The 14,716-nt window shown below is 35.2% G+C and overlaps 2 protein-coding genes across 7 annotated transcripts; one reads left to right on the top strand and one right to left on the bottom strand.

Annotated features, from left to right (window-relative positions):
• The first annotated feature begins 3,078 nt into the window (after positions 1 to 3,078).
• LOC107766486 (V-type proton ATPase subunit E-like) lies at positions 3,079 to 5,010 on the top strand. The gene is made up of 6 exons (XM_016585282.2): positions 3,079 to 3,373; positions 3,914 to 4,014; positions 4,110 to 4,269; positions 4,358 to 4,551; positions 4,639 to 4,738; positions 4,837 to 5,010. Exons 1-6 carry the CDS (start codon positions 3,272 to 3,274, stop codon positions 4,870 to 4,872), a joined length of 693 nt encoding a protein of 230 aa, XP_016440768.2. The 5' UTR covers positions 3,079 to 3,271; the 3' UTR covers positions 4,873 to 5,010.
• A 90-nt stretch (positions 5,011 to 5,100) lies between these two features.
• Positions 5,101 to 9,228, bottom strand: LOC107766485 (BTB/POZ domain-containing protein At3g08570-like). Of its 6 annotated transcripts, none has more exons than XM_075222857.1 (5): positions 8,729 to 9,228; positions 8,233 to 8,318; positions 7,734 to 7,803; positions 5,903 to 7,027; positions 5,101 to 5,679 (listed from the first exon to the last, which is right to left on the bottom strand). In XM_075222857.1, exons 2-5 carry the CDS (start codon positions 8,280 to 8,282, stop codon positions 5,155 to 5,157), a joined length of 1,770 nt encoding a protein of 589 aa, XP_075078958.1. In that variant the 5' UTR covers positions 8,283 to 8,318; positions 8,729 to 9,228; the 3' UTR covers positions 5,101 to 5,154. The 6 variants fall into 6 exon arrangements, with proteins under 6 accessions (XP_075078958.1, XP_075078956.1, XP_016440766.1 ...); XM_075222855.1 differs by having other exon boundaries at positions 5,903 to 7,054; positions 8,729 to 9,227; XM_016585280.2 differs by lacking the exon at positions 8,233 to 8,318 and having other exon boundaries at positions 5,903 to 7,054; positions 8,729 to 8,855; positions 8,970 to 9,226.
• Between the last annotated feature and the right edge of the window lie 5,488 nt (positions 9,229 to 14,716).

Raw genomic sequence — 14,716 nt, forward strand, 5'->3', positions numbered from 1 at the left:
GTTTAATATTGTAGAAAGTTATATCAATATATTGTAAGTTTCTTTGAGAAACCAAGAAAGGATTACTTAGTTTTTTCAAATCTATCCTTGATCCAGTAAATAATCTGAAACAAAATAATGATATATAAAGAGTAATTTGATAAAATGTAAAGGATAACTCGATTAAAATTCTTATAGTATTGCTATTAAATGATTTTCTTAATAGATCTGCCTAAATCTAAAATTTGAATGTGAGAGGAAAATAATGTTACCGAAGAACCTATTTATAATTTTTTATTTTTGACAAATCTACTAAACAGAGTTCTTAGGGCTAATTTTTATATTGTTTTAAATAACGTGATATTGTAGGTAAAAAATTATAGTATGTACATATAAATTAGGCAAAAAATTTAATCATGAAACAAGCTCCTTTTAAAATTTATACTCCATTGTTTAGCAGTGTTATTGGGCCCGTTCGCAGCAGGGCCTATCCATATTATTCCCTCCATTTCAATTTAGAGAAATTTTCATAAAGCACTATCTTTTAGTGGTAAGTAGCTATCTATAGATACCATTTGCTATATTAGGGATTGTAGATACGTTTTCTGTTGTCATAAGATGTATTAGATGTATTTAAGCTATTGTATTCATGAATACAATAGCAAAAATAGGCGTGAATCAGGGAAATCCAGCTAATCAATTGTTGTATTCGAGTGTATTCGACTATATTCATGGCATGAAACATGGGATTACAGCTGGGCAGATTATTGTATTCGACTGTATTCACGGCGTGAAACAGGAGATTATATTGTTTTTAAATGGAAAGTGAATCAATTAACATAATAAACTCCTAATATAACTCAACAAACTCAATTATAACACATAAATTTTGTATTTCCAGTTATAAAAAAGATTCTCAACCGAAAAACATCCCAAAAACATAGCAATCTTAAGATAAATTATATAATACATCTGAATACATAAACTATATTAATTAAAAAAATATATGAAAACATTCATAGAATACAACGAGACAGTGACAACAACAACAACAACAACAACCCAGTATAATCCCACTTAGTGGGGTCTGGGGAGGGTAGTGTGTACGCAGACCTTACCCCTACCCTGGGGTAGAGAGGCTGTTTCCAAATAGACCCTCGGCATCCTTCCCTCCAAGAACTTCCCACCTTGCTCTTGGGTAGACTCAAACTCACAAACTCTTGGTTGGAAGTGGAGGTTGCTTACCATCAGAACAACCCCTCTTGTCTAAAAGAGACAGTGAATATAATGAAATACATGGAATACAACGAGATACATTGAAATACAATGAAAAAAAGGCAATGAATACAATGAAATACATGGAAATACCGCGAGATACATTGAAATATATTAACAGAAATTCAAGTTGCTCAGCCCCAAACTCCGTCGTCTTTGTTCAAAAACAAACCCTAATTTCCGGCGAATTCGCCATCGAGCAATGGTGGCAGAATAAGGACTCTGTTAAAGCTTGAATCTTGTATTGAAGCAGTTGTAGGGGTGTGAAAGAATCCATTACTAAAACAAATTGGTTGTATTCTTAACAAACATAAATATAGTGATAAATGACCATCGAGCTTGAATCTGTTAAACTTTATATAGATGTGTTTGTAGTTGCAGCAGCTCCTACGCAGCCGATGACCCTAGTGCTATTTGTCCAAATTGTCGAAACCATATGTCAACATATTTGACGTGGTAACATATATATATATATATATGCATGCTCCGATGGAATTGGGGAAATTGGGATCGGAGAGAACGTAGGTGATGTGGGTGAGAGGAATTTTGAGATTGAGCATCGTGTTTTCAGGGAATGGGAGAAGAGAATGACATGAATCAAAGTAGAGAGATAAAGAAAATAGTGTAACTGAATAACGTATTTAGTGGCTTAGGGTTAGGAGGTAACCAAAATTAGATATTTTGCTATAACCATTAAAAGGTATTTATAGAATATAATTTTTTAAAATGGTATTTATTTGAAATAAATAAGGTGTTAACCTTTGCTATAAGAGGTAAAAATTCCTTCAAATTATGGGGAGAAGTTCAAAAATAGCCAGATTTACAAGTGGTCATTCAAAAATAGTCCAGTTTCAAAAGTAATCAAAATTTAGTCATTTTTCATGTAAAGATAAATTTGAACGAAAACACTGTTCAAAATCCGGAAAAATACTCCAGCGTAATATACTGGAGTTCGAGTATATTATACTGGAACTTCAGTCTAATATACTGGAGTTCTAGTATAATATATCGGTCCAGCATAATATGCTTGAATTTCATACACAGGTGCACTGAACTCCAGTATATATGCTGGACCGGTCTCTGTTGCAGCAAAATAGTGGCTATTTTTCATTGACTTGGTAAACGCTGGCTATTTTTGAATGACCAGTCCGAAAACTAGCTTGACCGTGTTATTTTTACCAATTTATGTGAACCTATTTCCTTCTTGGTCCGTTCCAAAAAGAATGACCAATTTCTAAATTTGAAAACAATTTAGCTTAAACTTACAATTATACCCTTAATGAGAAGCTTTTATAACCACACAAATACTCTGGGCCCCTTTTTGACTTGTTTAGGACCACAAATTCTAAAAGTCTTCATTTTTCTTAAACTCTGTGCCCAGTCAAACAAATTCACATAAATTGGAACGGAGGGAGTACTAAATAATTAGAATTCACATTATAAATATTAAGTTATCTGAATATGCAATTAATGGTTCTACTGGATTATAAGGTATACCTTTTAGCGAAATATTTTCAACTTGTCATCTCCCATGTATAGGTTAAAGCATCCAAGTACGAATAATATATTCTCCTATTGAAGCACATTCAAGCTTTGATAATCAACTCATATTGTATTCTACTTTTCTCGTGGTTGTTTTTTTCTTTTTCTTTCTATTAATATATACTAAGTAATTCTTTTGGGGGAAATGCATGACAATGGACTCTTTCAAAACTAACGTTTAGAACTGCCCCATTATTTCCACAAGAGATGGATCTAACACATAACCAGTGCATGCACGTGTATTTAATTTTTCGAACTCAAATTTTATCATAAGTTCATTTACTACCTTTAATTAGATTTTAGATCCGCCTCTGAAGGTGACCTGCATTACAACAATCGTATTAAGCCGAAGTTTTTAAATTATTCATCTATATGTAAATCACCATTCGCATTTGCACTGAACCTCATTCCAAAAATTGCATTGTTTTCATTTGTATTACGAAATCTAAGAGAAAAGAAGGAAAGAAATTTGAAAATGAATGACACTGATGTATCAAAGCAAATACAGCAAATGGTCAGATTCATACGGCAGGAAGCCGAAGAGAAGGCCAATGAGATCTCTGTCTCCGCTGAGGAGGTTTACTTTTCATAATTTTCCTCTCATTCTTTTCCCTTATATTAATAAATATTGTTGAGACTTGTACGTTCAGTTTAGAGACTTGTATGTTTGTGTTAAAATATATGTGAAATTTAGAGAACCTTTAGTTTCAAAAAGACTAATTCGCTGGTCCAACTGATTTGGATTGAGTGATATAATCATTTTTATTCCTTTTACTTAAAGTCTTCTCGGTGGTGTAAAATGCTACTCCGTCAGTGTTATCAGAGGCGGAGCCAGAATTTTAAGTTTATGGGTTCGGAATTCTAATCGTTTGAAGTTAATGGGCTCTAGATTAATAATGTATACATATTGAATAGAAATCTTAAGACAAATACATGATTCGAACCAAAGTTACTGGGTTCGGTCGAACCCGTTCCCGGCACTCTAGCTCCACCCCGCCTGTTACACTTGTAAGGTAAATTGGTAATAATCTGCAATTAGATGCAAATTTAGGTAATATATAGCACATCATCTGAAGTATAAATCTGAGTTTCATTTGCCTATATATCCTTTTGGTAGGAATTCCAAATAGAGAAATTACAATTAGTTGAAGCTGAGAAGAAAAAGGTGAGACAAGAGTATGAACGGAAAACCAAGCAGGTGGAAGTCCGTAAGAAAATGTGAGTTCATATATAATATAGTTATTGTTCAAGTAACATAATTTAGTACGTATAAAAAATGAAACTCTTAATTTTATTGTAATTGGTATATATAGTGAGTATTCAATGCAACTAAATGCATCACGTATCAAAGTTCTCCAAGCACAAGATGATGTGGTGAGTGGAATGAAGGAATCTGCAAGTAAAGCACTTGTAAAGATTAATTCTGGTGACAAGAATAATTACAAAAAGCTTCTCAAGGGATTGATTGTTCAGGTAATTAATTAATTAATTAAGTTGCTTGCATTTTCTAACGTAACCTTAGATTTATTCGTTAATGAAGTAGCTAGTAATTGCTGTGCAGAGTCTGGTGCGACTCAAGGAGCCATCAGTGTTGTTGAGGTGCAGGGAGATGGATGTTTCAGTAGTTAAATCAGTTGTAGAGGATGCAAAAAGAGAGTATACGGAGAAAGCCAAAGTGCGTACCCCTAATGTCACCATTGACAATGTTCATCTACCTCCACCTCCAACTCATTCAGATCCTCATCGACCCTCCTGGTACGTACTGCCTGTTATTTTCATGCAATGACATATATATAGAGGTGAAGCGCGGATTTTGACTAGTTTTTATTTTGCTAATGAAAGCTCTGGAGGTGTAGTTCTGGCTTCTGAAGATGGGAAGATTGTCTGCGAGAACACTCTGGATGCGCGACTGGATGTTGTTTTCAGGCAAAAACTCCCCGAGGTAATTTGTTACACCAATCTTCTTCAATCTACCAAATCACAAACAGCTGAATACCTTCAGCTTCGTACTCATTGAAGTATGGTTTGCTCTTTATGCAGATACGTAAACAACTTTTCTCTAAGATGGGTGCATGAGGATGCTCGACTACTCCTGTGGATGAACTTAATTCACTCACTTTATTAAACATTTGTTACATTCCTATGTGCTAGTTCAGTATATTGTTTTCAAGAAGATTGTTTAAGAATTATTGAATAAAGATATTTTACTTTCAACATCATTCTTCTTCTTGTGTTTTGAAACAAGTTCAACAATGCAGTATGACATCTAAGATATTGGCAAGGACAGCAAGAATAATTAGCCACTTTTGCAAAACTCTTGAATCATGCATTAATTTACATTGTGGCATACAACCTTTTCTAGGAAAGAGAATACCTCCTACTCCTACCAGTTTTACCTTCTGATGTCCTGGATTTGCGACCCGACTTGTGATGTTTTTCTCCAGAAGGACTGCCAAATATACCAATTCTTCCTATGCCTCTAGAAAGGGAAGTTAAGAATGTTTTCCCATGTCCTGTTTTATCCATCATACCTTGTTTCATGAACACTTGTTCCTTCTCCAGGTCACTGAGCCTTACCCTCATTCTTGATATCTCCAGCTTCAGTTCTCGGTTCTCTCTCCTTAAAGAAGCGTAAGTATCTCTAGGCGACATAGCTGCACTTGTAAGACCACTACTGATCTTTTGTGATACAAAAGTATCTCCACAACTTCCAGATAGAGCATTCTTAAGGCGGAGCTGCTCAAAGTAGAGAACTCGGACAGTCATTTGAACTGGGAGTCTCTCATTCTGTGCTGCATGATTGCATGCTTCTTGAGAGAGCTTCTGGCAATCTATGAACTTGCACAGCTTCTTCGCGCCATGCTCACTTAGCGTTGGATGGGCCTAGTAAAGTTCACAAAGAGATAAATGGCAGATTCAACTAAAACTATGTTTATAAGGGGTTGAGATGTGATTTTACTAAAAGCATTAAACAGCTTTCAGGGTTAAACACAACATTATATGCGCAAAGAAGAATATTCAAACCACCAATATAAAGAACATGTTATCATTAGAAGGCATTGCTAGAACAATATACAGGTCTATAACTAAAAACTTGAAAATTCACCTTCAAATAAACATCAATAGCTCTGTAAAGTCCGTCATCAATTACACGAGCATAATCAGGCAACATTGATATCATAGCAGTGAATTTGTCGAGACTCAAATATGGATCAGGAGCTATTTCAGCAAGATATGTGTCTATCAGCCGTCCAACTTTCAATAGAGCGCCATGGCTTGGAGAATCAATACCTTCTGATTCATATCCACAATCTTCATTTTCTTCCTGGTCAATCCTTTGGAGGAAATGTATCAATATCCGCTTGACCGTGTCAACATCAAACAAAGAATCACCTGTAGTCTGGACAGATGGTATAAGCAAATCATCAAGTAAGACCATTTCCAGCCGGAAGGCAATCCTCCTCTCAATTTCAAGCCTGCAGGCTAGCGTGGCATCCACCATGATACCTATCCTCAACATCCCAAAAAGAAAATTCAGAGGAACAGATGAACTCTTTTCTGGAGGCAATAGACTAACAAGAGTTTCTATTATTGTTCTCTGCCCCTTTTCTCCCTTACAAGGATACGATCTGGCTGGATTCCAAATTTGCGGTTTCCCAATACCCTTTAGAGAGACCTGGGCATAATGCATCAAGGACGCAATAATGCTGTCTATGTGTACCCCAGCATGTCCCATTGCCATGATAACTCTGCGATAAAAATCAATACTCAGAACAGAAAAATCTTCGACCCACCATTCAAGACACCTGTCCTTAAGTTCCAAAGATCCACTATCACAATCTAAACGAGATAGACTGGATACAAGTTGCTCTTGACAAGCATTCCTGGCAATGGCATCAATGCATCTATCTGGAATACCAACCTCCTCTGCAGTAGGAAGAAGAGCTTCACAGGAAGAAAGTACTTGCACGGATTTTTCAAGACTTGGAGAGACAACTTCATCAAGGAAAGTTTCTGTTCTTGCAATGAGATTCTCTTCACGATAATCTTCTGTCATTTCCAAGTATTCTGCCACACAGCGCAAACGTGCTACGTTTGTGGTTGTGATCTCAAAGTTCATGCCATAACAAAACTTTGCAGCCAGTTCAAATGTTTCAGGTCCTCCTGGTACGTGATTCAAATCCAATTCTGAGAGATTTGGATCGTTGGCATCTGCCACCATCTTCCGGATCTTTCCACTCAAAGATACCAGGGGAAACTATTGTAAACATCACATAATTATCAACTTCAAGAATGAAGTATAATGTCGAATAAGGAAGAGATAAGTTAATTATTAAATAGTTCACGATGAAACGCCTAGACAAGGCTAAGATTCACATGTTATAATCATAAAATTGATTTCTGGAAAGCATTTGTCGCAATGCTACTCCTAGAAGAATGACCATTTCAATCATTTGCTAAAGTATCCTTAATATGACAGACTTCACTGTCATTATTTTTAGCTGCATTACATGCCCAGATGGAGTTCTTTTCAAACTACAATGTGTTCCAGAATTGTGATCTTAAAGTTAGCTTACATTACGTATACCATCACTACAACAATTGTTGCTTTTTTTTTCTTGATAGCCAAATACACCATTAATGGAAACTTTGGTTTTTCAATCTTAATAATCTATCAAACTACAGGAACATTCTCAACCAAGTCTGATAATCCTCTGAATTTCAAATTTTACCACCATCACAATCTCAATCTATCTAGTTAGTAACCAAGACGAAAGAAACAAGTGTCTTTAAACAAAACCCCACCCTCTCCCACTATGCATGATCTTGAACCTTTAGCATGATCCTGATAATTTATATATATTTCTAACCTTATTTGAAGTTCAAACGTTCTTAAATTATCCAAAGGCAGAAAGTTTCTGAAAACAGGAAAGTACCTTATGCAGTAGGAAAGACTCTCCATTTGCAGCAATTGTAATATCCCCAGCAACTTCAGAGAATATAGTGCTGATCAATATCATCACGAATAAGTTGATTTATCGCAATGATTTTGACATGACAAAGTATTTATTTGCCTTAATAAATTTACCATGTCATAAAAAGTATTAACGCTTTTATGGTGTTTTGTTCATTATTCATGAAATAACAGATGAATTAGGAAGTGTTGGGGGGTAAAGTGATGCATTTCCTCCTACTGACATGACAGATCAAGTTTATCGATGAAAACGAAGAAGATGATAAGAAAGGACACCAATACTCAAGTTCACAGTAGTAGCACTTTGACATGTTTGACAAATTATGTGAAATAGTATACTAAAGAGAGTATGACATACGCAAAGAAAGCATATAAATGTCAGAAGAAAAAAAGGGTGGTCCGGTGAACTAAGCTCCCACTATGCGCGGGTCCGGGGAAGGGTCTATCGTTCGCAGTCTTACCCTGCATTTCTGCAAGAGGCTGTTTCCACGGCTCGAACCCGTGACCTCATGGTCACATGGAAGCAACTTTACCAATTGCGCCAAGGCTACCCTTCAAATGTCAGAAGAAAGAGTTACTCTAACAAGGCCTTCCTGTAACTATTCACTGGAGGGAATTTGGAAAGGATAATGTTAAGTAATCCCTATAAGGATAATGTTTGTAAGGTGCAATGCGTACTGAAAAAATAATAATTGGAGAGAGGAAACAATATAATCATAGCATGAATCATCAAGCAGGGCAGCCAAGATGGGCTGCTGGAGGGGGTGGGGTAGCTCAAATCAAGCTGAAAGACTAAATTCATTGAAAATGTACATTCATCAAACATGTCATTCAGAATATGATGATCAAAAACCAAGGCCAACACATAATTCGCAGTAAAAAAACTGTCTTTGATACTGTAACCGAATAATTCTTGATCAACAGTTATATATGTGTAGCCCAGAAGATGGAGATTACCGAGTGGTAAATGAGTTGTAAGGAGACACCATTCTTGTATGAGCTTCACTTTAGACTTTAGAGCAGCAGCACCATCTGATGAAGCACTCTTGCAGTCAAATCCCAATACAAGCAACAATAAGAAGACCTAAAAGGGAAAGTGTGACATAGGAATGGTGATACATAAATAATGCAAAGAGAAAAAGCTAAAGAATACAGAAATGGGTGGCCATGTGAAGTGTTCTACTGCAACACAAAATACCTTTTCCCCTTTTGCTTTTTATTCCTTTGTCTCTACCTTACCAATATTGTCATCCTATTCACCATTATCGAAACTATAATCTACTAGTATCAAATTTTGATGAATTCTTTTAAACATTAGTAGAGTCAAGTGAAGCAGATATAGATAATCATCTAACTAATTCAGGATTAAAACCTAGTTATTTGATTGAGTAGTAAAATATTGGAAGGTATGTGCATGCTTTGCTTAATTCTATTCTAATATTATTAAAATCAAGGAAAGGCTTGATCTTATACATACTTAGAGTGCCACGCTTTTCTGATAATAATAAAAAGACATGGATTGGAAATTTCCAACTTACAGAAACTGCAGTACTAGGCGTTACTTTATGTCTAACTTTCAAACACGCGCATACGTTACTATATTCTGAGTTGGCATTGCTCCAATTCTTATTTATCTCTTTGTTTAAAGAAAAGCGTTACTTTATTTTTTGCTTTTGATTTATGTTTTAACAATCGATATTTGTGTCCAGCTTCCACGTATCAACATTCTTGTTCCTTTTCTTGTATCGGTCAAAGGTATATGCCAGTACACAAAGAATTTATGAGAACACATCATTTACTATTCACATAAGTATTCACCAAGTTAAAATAGAGAGAGTTGCCAATAAGTATTCACATAAATAACACGATTTTTAATTTTTTTATATCTGTTTAAGTCTTAATGGATTGAGTTATTTAGTACCTGTGTGCTGGTGATACATATATCCTTTAGAATGAATTAATAGAGGCACAACAACTATTAAGAAAATAATATAACTTTGTCAAAGAGGATGTATAGGTTCAACTTACATTATGATTTTCTAAAAAGTTATGCAAACGGAAAAGAAAACAAGAAGAAAAAGGACAGAGAGAACTGCACTTAGTGGAGTTAAAAAGGAAGCCGTAAAGTAAAAGAAGGCAAATAAAAGGATTTTGGAGTCTTTGAAGGAGATTTCGGATATTGATCTGCGGCTCGAAAAGCTATAAAGCAATCGTAAATAATTCAGCACCAGTATAAGTTATTATACTTAGAGAATTTGCAATTTCATTTTCTTCGTCCTTCCAAACAGGCTTTAGGTGTTTTCCTTTTATGCATAATTAATATTAGAACCCACGATGCGTGAACACTTGAAAAGAATATTAATCATATTAAATGGTAATTTGACTTGTTTGAGCACAATAAATCATACGATACTGCTGTTATTTAACATAAAATTTGTCTAATAAGCAAAATCAGTTAAATTTATAAAGTAAGATCACAAGTAATCGATTCAATTCAATTTCAGTGAAAAATTAATGAATTAGCAATTGAAATAATGATAAACTTTAATTTTAAAAAATGATCGTAAAGAGAAAGGAAAGAAAGCTCTTATTAATAATTTTCTCCAATATAAGTCCCGAAACATCCATGAAAGCTGGATAACACCAAAGTCAATTCCTAGTGAAATTTATACTCTTCAAGTTGCCAATTTTCGATAAATAGTGCCAAAATCTTTGAGGAATCTCCAAATCCAAATCTGAACACACGCTGAAGTTCAAAATCGCCGTACGAATCTATTGAAATCATCAAATTCCGATTCTGAGGCTGTTTACTCAAAATTCAAACCTTGGTCAACCCTTCCAATTTAAGGCTTCTGAATTGAGAATTATTCTTCCAATTCAACTCCGAACTTCTAAAAAATCACACCAACCATACATGCAAGTCGTAATACATCAAGTAGCTACTCAAAATCTTGAACCACCTAACAGAGTGCTAAATTTAAAAGCGAATGTTCGGGTCGTTACATCTTAGCTTCCACCTTATGTCGTTGTTAAATCGATGCCTCATACCTTGCTTATTATTACTTTATCTATGCATTCTAATTTGTTGTTACTGATTTCTACCTTGTATGTTGGTGTTAGCTACATTCTTTCTACCTTACTTGGTATTGTTATACATATGCTTAGTGAGGAAGAGTGGTATTGCACGAGGGTGTTTCTATACTTGGTGAGGATGAGATAAATGCACAAAGAATTTTGCCGTGCTATTAGATTTCATATCTTGAACGCATTTATCTTATTATGCGGATTTGACTATGTTACTTTCATGGATATCGTTTCATCCTCTTGGTTAGAGTTGTTAAGAAAGGTTTTGTTGTGATATTTGAGAAATCGTTGTTTCTTTTAATTAATCATTTTACTATTTCTCCTATATATTCTTGTTATCTATCATATTATTTCTCTTGTTATTGTATTACTTATTAACAATTCAGGTTATCTCAGTGAGTATCTTTGACTTAAAAACCTCATCACTATTTTACTAAGATTAGTCAAGATATTTACTGAGTACATAGGGTCAATTGTACGCATACTATACTTCTGCATCTTATTTGCAGATTTTAGAGCTATGCGACTGCGAAGTCCGAGGGTAAGCTTTGAAAACTTTAGTGTTCCAGCCATTAGATGTCACCTTGTTTATGGCAGTTTAGAATTGTAGTTTATGTATTTTCAAATAAATGATGTATATCTTGTGTCCAACGTTGTAAGCTCCAAATCTTAGTTGCTCATAGCTTGTATCACCAGTTCTTGAGATTAGATGTATTAATTTCCATATTTTAACTTCTTTAATTGTTAATTATTCTAGTTGGATAATAATATTGTTGGTTGGCTTACCTAGCGGGTTTAGCTTAGGTCCCATCATAACTAGGTAGGATTTGGGTCGTAACAAGTTGATATCAGATCTCTAGGTATATAAGTTTTATGAGGGATGAGCAAGCGTCTAGTAAAGTCTTGCAGATCGGTATGATGACGTCCATACTTATCTTCGAAAGGCTACGGAGCATCTAGGAAAATGCCACCTTCTTTTTTTCCTTATTGTGCAACCTCGATTCAGCTTGAAGTCTAATCTCTTATCTCTCTCTATTCGTTGGTATGCATTATTTAGAGCGTGTTATTTGTTGAGCACCAATAGCTTATGTGAATGTCGTGGAAGAGTGGCGAGGCATCTATGTGATAGGTATTATGCGTCTAAGGACTGCGCTTGGAGGGATTTTCTATAAGGAGAAGGGATTGGTTGTGATGTTGTGGGATGAGGGCACTTGACTATCTTTTTATAGTGTAGTGCAGCCTTAAGGTACGGATGTATTGATGGACCTTTAGTAGTTCACTAGTGGGATAAAATAAATTCTTACACCTGGTTGACGAGTGTTGGCTCGAGAGGAGCAGTTGATCACGTATGAGTTTCAATCATGGGAAATTACAGTTAGATCTCGCATTGAGGTTTAACATGTGGGTTATAATCCGCGATGAGGTTCGAGGTGGTATGATTTTCCTTAAGAGGTTATTGGGTGTTCTCGGATGATGTGAATATGGCTTCAGTCCAAGTAACGGGGTTCATCGTCGATGATTTCTTCATATGAGCATGTGTTGTTATAGATTCTAGGCTTGACGAGCGCAAAATTCACACTTAAATTATGCTCGCTAATCAAATACAATATAGTATAATATCGTATCCACATGAATTGGATTTAAATATTATTCTCGTAGTTTCTAGCTTGATTGCTATCCAAGAGGATCAACAGTTGAGATTTATATGATTACTAACTAAAATTAACTAAGAATCTAAAGCTATTGACTAGTGACTATTGAAACAAGGAATAAGCAAATAAGGTTATTAGTAGAAAAAGATAGTGTCACGACCCAAACCACAGGGGCCGCGATAGGCACTTGGTGCCTTACTCAACCGGGTACCAATGTAACATATCTTTCTTATCATACCATCATGGGTAAATGGGCCAAAAGGGGCGTCATGAGATAACCAGAATAAAACAAAAGGGAATACTAGACATAGGACGACCCAACATGATATAGAAACTTATACATGTGACATACAGGCCTATAAGGCCAACATGATCATTTGTATACTCAAAACATAGGCCGACAAGGCCATACAAGTATCCATATACATGACATCTGTCTACAAGCCTCTAAGAGTACATAAATGTCATAAAGGTCAGGACAGGATCGCACCATACTAATCAATATATGTCTAAATCATACTAACCAAATATGCAACTTCGGAGCAAGTGGAGTGCACAAACACCTTCCGCTGAGCTGATAGCCTACTAGGACGACTGTCAACAGTCTATCAGGACCTTCGGGCATAAAATGCAGTATCCTCAGGTAAAAGGGACGTCAGTACAAATAAAGTACCGAGTATGTAAGGCATGACAGTAGTATATAAAAGACATGAAAGAAACATGGAGTAAAGAACTCAACCTATAATTTTGAATAGCTCTATGAATCATGAAAAATTTATAATGTCATACGTATAAATGACATACCATGCATAGGTATATGCGTACATAACATCATCAAGCCTCTGAGAGTATCCCATCATATCATCTCAGCCGTTGTGGGCGAAATCATTAACGTATATCAACCGATCAAGTGGTGGTGCGTATATAATGCCATAACCTTTTTCCATATCTCATATCCCATATACATATAATATACACGTATATAACGCTATCTGGTTATGGGTCAATGTACATGTATAAATGAATGCAATGCATGATAAAGTAAGTCAGTAAGATTTCTCGGAATATCATAAGATCAATATGCCTTCGGATAAACTTTAGCAACTTATGTATTTTTTTGAGACCCATGAAGAGAAGATATAATAATAGGACACATGGGAAATCAAGAACATAGGCACTCCTAGTACTTCTATGAATAGAGTCATTTATGAAAGTTCCACGTTTGCACGTTTCATTGTATCATATGGATCACGCAAAAAGGAAAGAATGGATAACCTTAACATACCTTAACTCCATTGAGTCCTTAATACATTCCAAGCAATTCTTCAAACAACTCAACTCTATCTACCATATCATAAGGAGATTCAAAATCAGTGTTGAATAAAGGCTAAGTCCGCAACTTAAACTAGTAACTCATTTATGTAAATTTGGGCAGCATCTCTCCTGTAACAAGAGCCTCATACAATACCATATACCAACAACAATGACCAGAGAAGTCCAGCAATATATAATTATCAATAACAAGAAACCATAAAATAACAACGTCACAATTATTTCACGACGAGCGGCAAGCTCCAATTGGAATTCGTATACCCCATATCACCCCTTATAGACTTGTTACTTTAACTTAATAGTATCATTAACATGATAATGAATTAATTTATTAATGATTCCAGCCTTATACCATATATTTATAACAAAGAAAATAATCCACAACTCCAATTATCCTCAATCAGCAACCTTATTCCCTAGTTCATTCTAGTCTATCCATTTAACTAAATCAATGTCAAGATAACCTTAATAACATGTAAGAACACAATATAATTACATCCTAAGTGCATGCAAGTCAAAATCCATGTTATATTTACCTTACAACAACCCAACACACCCCAATCACTTCATACCCAAAACGACAACTATAGTAGTGTCAAACACCCCAATTAGAAAGAACGCCTAGTCCACCATTTTGTCATTATGTGGTGTTTATTCACACCATTTATTCTCCAAAACTCCATTAAACAATAGCAAAATATACAGCACCAAAATCAACATGAAACAGCCTAAAAACAGTCTACTACAGGTCAAATAACTCGAACTCACGGCTTCCGATCATCGTCCCGTGAGTTCTAACTATTAGGAAACAAATTTATCCACCTTCCTTGATATTTAAAAGCTTAAATAAAGAAAGTAAACATTTATTAACTATGAA

Source organism: Nicotiana tabacum, chromosome 10, assembly GCF_000715075.1.
Source record: "Nicotiana tabacum cultivar K326 chromosome 10, ASM71507v2, whole genome shotgun sequence".
Taxonomy (NCBI): domain Eukaryota; kingdom Viridiplantae; phylum Streptophyta; class Magnoliopsida; order Solanales; family Solanaceae; genus Nicotiana; species Nicotiana tabacum.

Excerpts from the sequence above, each read along its gene's own strand:
- LOC107766486 (XM_016585282.2), top strand. The coding sequence starts at position 3,272 with ATGAATGACACTGATGTATCAAAGCAAATACAGCAAATGGTCAGATTC. Across the intron at positions 4,552-4,638 it reads GATCCTCATCGACCCTCCTG|CTCTGGAGGTGTAGTTCTGG; the intron begins GTACGTACTGCC and ends TGCTAATGAAAG. Across the intron at positions 4,739-4,836 it reads TCAGGCAAAAACTCCCCGAG|ATACGTAAACAACTTTTCTC; the intron begins GTAATTTGTTAC and ends CTCTTTATGCAG.
- LOC107766485 (XM_075222855.1), bottom strand. The coding sequence starts at position 8,282 with ATGAGGTCACGGGTTCGAGCCGTGGAAACAGCCTCTTGCAGAAATGCA. Across the intron at positions 7,055-7,733 it reads AGTCTTTCCTACTGCATAAG|TTTCCCCTGGTATCTTTGAG; the intron begins GTACTTTCCTGT and ends TGTTTACAATAG. Across the intron at positions 5,680-5,902 it reads CTATTGATGTTTATTTGAAG|GCCCATCCAACGCTAAGTGA; the intron begins GTGAATTTTCAA and ends GAACTTTACTAG.